Consider the following 7,147-nt stretch of genomic DNA (forward strand, 5'->3'; position numbering starts at 1 on the left):
AACTTTGTAAAACCTGAACCAGAGTTTTACACTACGGTTCGACTCCCTGGTGCAGAGTTTAGCATCTAGATCAGTGGTTCACAAGATGTCAAACTTTTTGTAGCATATGAGGCACACTAATAAAATCGTTAAGTTTTTTTGTGACACGTTGCATATTTTGAAAATGAAGACACAAGATTGCTTCAATTTGAATGTGAAGAAAAATTTATTACCACCTGTAAACATGTCAAGTATTTTGTCACAACACCAATTCTCATGCCATACAGCCTACACTTTTAACAATCATGAATTATTGCACCAATAGTTACAGCATTACCTGACCAATTCTTCGTATTTGTACCAACGTTATGATGTATGATATATGAATTTTGTGGGATCAGGTAAAAAAGTGCATTATATGAGCATTAGTGGATTATTTTGTCATAAATCCTTCCTATTCAGCCCTTCATGTGGGTGTGAAACTGTTTTCTGGACCAAACAGATGTTTACAACAAATTACTTTTCAAATCCTTCACGGCAAACAGTTTGAAAACCACCGAAGATTAATTTAAATTAATCCTTTGTGTAATAACTAATAAGCTATCCTTGCAAATATCAAACAGTATGTTAGTTGAATCTTATATATGTTTCTGATAGTAACAACATTTGCAGTTAAATTCAGAACAGAGAGAAAAAAGGCATTACACACTAACATCACTATGCACTCACCACACCATGTTCTTAGTTATTTACTAGCAGTAACAGTATTATATACAAAGTTAAATTGCTTCGTTTTAAATATGCAAATAAATATTTTGCCTAAAATCTGCTAATTACACCAAATATTCCAAGGAAATGTTGCAACATGCCGAGAAAAAAAATGAAAATTTCCAAACAATTACCCTAAATCATATCATTTTCCTAAGAATACCACTTTGTCCTACAGACAACATTACATCATTCACAGCCTTGAACTCGAGAAAATAGAACTTAGTGGGTTGTCGAAAACAGAACTTATCGCAGTGGGCCCACTGCGAGTGGGTAAATTGTAAGATAAAAAACATGTATCTCAACAGCCTCATTTATTAATCTGATCTTCAAAAATGGGATATGTCTTCATGGCTTCATCCCATGTCACCTCTCCGGAGACAAGTTTTCCAACGAGAAGAGGAAGTTCTTCAACATCGACACGAATTTGAACAAGAGTGTCTCTCTCGCGAAGGGTGGCTGAATGAGGCTCAATCTTCACCGTATCGAAATCAACCGTTATTCCGTACGGGACAGCAATCTCGTCTGTTCGAGCGTACCGCTTTCCTATTGATCCAGATGAAGTGTCGACTTTGTGGGACACTCCAAGCTTGGTGAGGGTAGATGATAACTTGTTAATAAATGGATCAAACTCGGACTTGTTACTTAGAGGAAGCAAAGAGCATTTGTAAGGAGCGATGTTGACTGGAAGAGAGAAAAAGGTTCTTTGCTCATCAGCCGCACGAATCTTAAAGTTGTGCTCTAACGTGGAATACAACAAACGTCCGAAGCCAAATGAAGGTTCAATAACAGAAGGTACTATCTCCTCTACTTGGACAGTTTTCTTGCTGCGTTTTATGCTCAACATTCCTGGTAGGATGTCAAAAGTCGCACCATCAACCTCACATGCATATTTGGAGTTTGTTGCTAATTCTGATTCTAAATTTTCAATTTCTGTTTCACCAAGGGACCCTAGATGTTCTTGTATAGCTTTCGATTTTGCTTTAAATGCCTTTCCAATTGCCTGTTTGTTGCAAACCAGTTTCACAACTTCCACTTCCTTTGGTTGTGCGAGATGACGCTCTGCTGCCAAATTGACCTTAGTGGCGCGTGCATGACAATGAAGGTCGAAACAGGACCTATCAGCACAGCCAACACATTCTACCCAGCCATAAGAAGTCTTGCATTCAGCATCCCAACAATCACAAGCATAATGAGCCATTTCGTTATCCATGTGTTGCCGGAACCTAAACCTTGTAGGGTTTATTCCGATTTTCAGGCAAAACAAGTAAATTCTTCCCAAGAAATATCCAAGTGTTTCGCTACTAATAAGTCCCCCTTCAACAGCTTCTTTTAGTGAGGTAAATTTTGGAGGTTCTCCGTTTAACTGAGCTTGAGCCGTATACAGTGGTATCTTTAAATCAGAAACACTAGAAAACTTTACATGTTTCTTGTTCTGTGGGTCAACAAAATGCTCTATTTCACCGAGTTGAAATTCCCTTACTCGAATTAATCCAGATCTTGGAGAAATTTCATTGCGAAAAGCCGTTCCAATTTGTACTCCAGCAAAAGGTAATCGACCTTGATTGAATTCTAAGAGACGCTTAAAATTTAGGAATATGCCTTGTGCTGTCTCTGGACGCAGATATCCAGGCATTCCATGACCAGGCCCAATGAACGTTTGAAACATAAGATTGAACTCCATTGGATCAGAAATCGGATTCTTTGTTAATGGAGAAACAACTTCAAATTCTCTCATCAGTTTCGTGAGCTCTTCCTTTCCGTAAGTTTCAATTTGTTTCATGACCTCTCGACACCTCATCTTTTTTTCTTCTGGAAACTTCTTGTCCTGGAGAAGTTTTTCCAAGTGAGCTTCAAGTAAATGATCTGCTCGAAAACAAGCTCCGGTCTTCTCATCTTTCACCATGAGATCAGCAAATCTTTCAACATGACCAGACGCTTTTAAAACATTTTCTGGAGTGAGCATGGTACAGTCAATTTCAAGCATCTGTTCGGCTAAGATAAAATGTTGTCTCCATTCCGCTATAACATTGTTTTTTAGCATACACCCGACTGGTCCAAAGTCGAAGAGACCACTCACTCCACCATAAATCTCGAATGACTGTCCATAGACAAATCGACGCTTGAGAGTGTCCTCCATTTTCGCTCGAGGAAAATCTTCTTTTGCCACAAGCTCATTTTCCCTGTCTTGTAACTTTTTCTTTCTTACTTTTAATTCCGCAACAGCCTTCTGTACATCTAGTGTAGGAGCTCTGGATTCCTTCAATGTCCGAACAGCATCTCCTTGCTCTTTAACTGATAACCGAAGAGGAGCAAGTAACTTCTCAATGTCCTCCATGAGGCCAAGTTCAAGAGTCCTTAATTCCTTTTCAAAATTTGTCCGATTTTGCTTTAGTAAATCCAACTCTTTTTTTCGTAAGATGTTTTTATTAATTCTACTGTGACTTCTTTGACAGCAATACAGTGACCTTCCAGTAACTAGCTGACATAAGTGTTTCAGCATGAGAAGTGATACAGCTTAAAGTGCCACCTGTCAAAATACTTAACGGACATTAGTGAAGGCACTACCAAGCAATGGATAAAAGATAAAAGCAGTAGCATAAAATAAAACAGAAAAGCACCAGGTGAGAGCAATTATAACAACACTGGTTAGGCAAAAGCAAAGCTTTTGGAACATACTGGCATTGGACAATTATATATATGTGACCCAAGTAGCTTTAAAAAATGGCACTACTTTTGCTATAGTCATTACAATGCCTTTGGATTGGGCTATGATAAAAGGCATGGCAAATGTACCTTGATATTTTCAAAGACATTAGGGGAAATTGCAATTGTAGTGGTGGGTGATTGGGTTAATATTATGCTAGCGATGTCAAGTTCAAACCATGCAAGTAGTTGACTTCTGTTATTTGTTGAACTTTATTTTTGATGTAGTTAGACATAAAAGGCGAGAATTTTGGTAGAAGGAGATTAGTTTTAAATTAATCTTGAACTTGGAAAAACAAAATTGTCATATTAATTTGGAAATTTGCATTTCTTCCAATTTGCAACCTAACTTAGTACCGTACATTTAATCATCAGAAGCACAGAGTTTGGGTCAGAGGGGATAATTTTCAGGTTAACATACACTTTAGAAAAATTAGAAGGTCGATTTAAGTTAAAAACGAGCATACAGTGCAATTAACAAACTAGCCTAATTGCTATTTATCTTATGCGCATTTTTCTACTTTGATAAACGGTAGCCGATAAAGTAAGTCACTAGGCTATTTCCTTCACCAACAGCAATTTAACAAGCAAGAAAATCCTAATCCTAGCCGTTTACCTAAATAGGCTAGGCCTAGTTTATGCCAAATTCGGTAACCGGCAGCTGGTAACACTGATAGACCTACTGCCTTTCTTTAGTTTTGCCTATTTTTGAACCTCAGTATAATATGCATTTGAAGTTTTAACCAGTAAAATAAATCGTGTGTGCAAATTTTAACGTGCACATAAGCCTTAATTCTTCGTTTATTCATTATAGGCTAGCCTAATTCAGCGTGAAGATAAGAAAAAGTTTGGCGTACGCATTGAGGAATCTCGGATTTCAACCTAGGGAATATTTAACCCAAAAACGTTGGTTAGATCGTCCTCTTCCTAGGCTGAATGACTTCAGTCCTGATGAATTGATTGTCCATGGGTTGAATTTGAATCAAAGATTATTAAGTACCTCTTAATAATCTTTGGATTAACCGACCAAGAATCCTATGAATTATACAAATTCTGTGGTCTTGAGCCTTGTCTCTTGAATCATAGTGATGCAACGTGTTCACATAAACATCATGTAATGCTTCGCTTCGTCAATTTGTGCGGTAGCTCCGTTTACGCATCATTCAGAACAATCAGGAGGTAAAAGGTGAGTACCATGTTCCGAGTGGTGGAAAATAGTTTTACCAAGTTTAAGCCTATAGGGTCAAAATCATCCAAACATTACCATTTATTCTTTTGCTTTCTGAATGGTGTGTAAAAGGCTTTACCAACTTTAGTACTGGTGTGACGGATGTTGTACCAAATTTGTTCCGGGCATCGTGACGTAAAAATGTCCCATGACGCCGTGCAAGTTTTTCAATCAAAATCCTTGTATTCCCGGTGTGACCCAAAGTTAGTAGACCTTTGTGTTACTAAATATTACTAGGTACTTAGTAATATTTGGTGAGACCACTAGAGATGTGCCGGATCCAGAGAGTTAATACAAACACTAGACTAGATGACCAGACTTTTTCGATCCGCTATTTATAGTCGTTTATGATGGCACCATTTCATAATTTGGGTTTGGTGGCCGTGCTGATACTAGTACGTTTTTTACGTTTTCAGATTATTCCGTAATATACGTTTTTGCCCTTGAGGCCTTGCCACATTTGCCTGTATAATTTGTAGAAATTATCACCATAACTGCTAGGCTAATATGTTTGCGACCGCCTGTTTCAGCACAATTTTTCGACCCCCACACTGAAAGTGAAAAATAAGCTGAATGAAGGAATCTATAAATAATAGCACCACGATGATATGGCACTCGAGGTGGTTATCGATTTTACTGGCTGGATGAGCTGATCTTCAAGCTTGAATTTCATTTATAATATAATACAGTATAATAGTAGGCTAAAAGTATGACTAACTGAAACAGGAAAAGCTAGGTTGTTGGTGTTTTAGTAAAGCTTTTTATCCATCAGCATTCAGAAGGTGAAAGAGAAAGTGGTTATAAATGCAATTAGGAAATATTTTGAATCTAGGTTATTGGCCGGAAGGCTTAGTAAAGCTTTTTTCCAGAAACATTCGAAAGCAGGCACGAGTTCTCTTTTTCAATTTCTAAATTGTATTTAAAAGGTGCTACCTTTTTTGTGCGAGTTTAAGCTTAGGGTTAAAATATTGTTTTCCCATCGTAAACATTAGTAGTCTTGCAGTCGGTCACCTTGATTTTGGCCGTACCTGTCCGCGAGATCTTAATGCTTTTCAGTTCATGTATGAACGCACGTGGAAATTTTGGTTGACTTTACTGGAGCCACAATAGACCCTTTCGGAATTACTGTCTGGGTAACAAGGTTTTGTCATTGGCCTGGCTTATCCTATATTTTACAATGGAAATTGTCGACTCCCTTTGATTCTTTTTCAAATTGCAAACATGTAGGCATCAGATTGTAAAGATTTTGCTCAGGTCACTGTGAGATGCTGTGCTCTTTTTCATCTAAACAAGAAAAAAATGGAAGAGCAGAGTCAATTTGCAGTTGCCATGGTTGCTCCAAAATAAGAATTGGCTCCATGTCAGTCTTGTATTTTATGTATTTGTATTTGTGTGTGTTTTACATGACATGTTTCGATGACCATTTGTTCAGACATAATATCAAACAAGTCTAGTGTGTAGGATTCAAACCGCTGTAAAATAAAAACTGGGCAACATATTTTCAAAATATTTTTCGTTATTGCACTAGGGAAATTCATATATGCTACTCATCTGACTAAAATCTTCACAATCCGATGCCCAAAACGCTTGTAATTTAGAAAAGAATTAAAGTCTTTTGACAATTTCCCTTGTTAAGTATAAATGATAAAAAAATAGTTGCCACCCTTCACAAAGTGGCTGTAACTTGGAAAGGGTCTATTTTGGTTAGGATTAGTCTTGATGTTTGGCAAAAACTAAATCGTCTGCATAAATTGTGGCTTGATAAGTGTAAGGACTTGTGTTACAACCATTAAGACTTTGGGTTTAGTGGCCGTGCTGACCATTATTACCATATTTTATGCACGTTTTAAGCCTAAGTTAGGCTTTGCTGCTTTTTCCCATTCGTTGTTTGTTTGCTGAGTTACTATATGTCATCGCATATTATGGTTGACATTTTACATTTTACTCCCTCGCTAGAAATGATGAAAAATATTCGATATGATACGACACGTTTCCATCACGGTTATTTTATACTTTTTGGAAGATTTCTATCTAAAATTGATGAGATAAAGACAAATTCCACAAAACAGATATTCTTGTGATGTCAGTTTAATTCTACAATGCAATGACTTTAAGAGGATGTAAATATTTGGTAACTTCAGGATGACTTCATTGACATTATTGTTGCATTAAATGTACGATTCTATGCAATCCCAAAAGAAAAAAATGTCAATAATTAATATATATGTGTGCTAAGCAATGTTGAAGTTTTTCAATCCTGAAAGTTTAAAACTTTCCAATCTAGCGTACAATCAGCAACCCTGTTTTCATTGAGTTGTGGTATGTACCTTTAGTCCTGCACACTATTTAGGGACTTGTAAGATAACATTATTTACTTGCAACAGTCTTGATTTACGTTATCCACTCAGTGCACTGATGTGTTATGCAACTTGTGGAGTCATCACTTAATAGAGTAGCTGATGTATA

General features: G+C 37.0%; 1 protein-coding gene across 1 annotated transcript; it reads right to left on the reverse strand.

Annotated features, from left to right (window-relative positions):
• Positions 1 to 582: 582 nt before the first annotated feature.
• Positions 583 to 4,526, reverse strand: LOC143451818 (glycine--tRNA ligase-like). The gene has a single exon (XM_076952562.1). The coding sequence runs from the start codon at positions 3,248 to 3,250 to the stop codon at positions 1,058 to 1,060; it is 2,193 nt and encodes a 730-aa protein (XP_076808677.1). The 5' UTR covers positions 3,251 to 4,526; the 3' UTR covers positions 583 to 1,057.
• Between the last annotated feature and the right edge of the window lie 2,621 nt (positions 4,527 to 7,147).

This window comes from Clavelina lepadiformis, chromosome 4, assembly GCF_947623445.1.
Source record: "Clavelina lepadiformis chromosome 4, kaClaLepa1.1, whole genome shotgun sequence".
NCBI lineage: Eukaryota > Metazoa > Chordata > Ascidiacea > Aplousobranchia > Clavelinidae > Clavelina > Clavelina lepadiformis.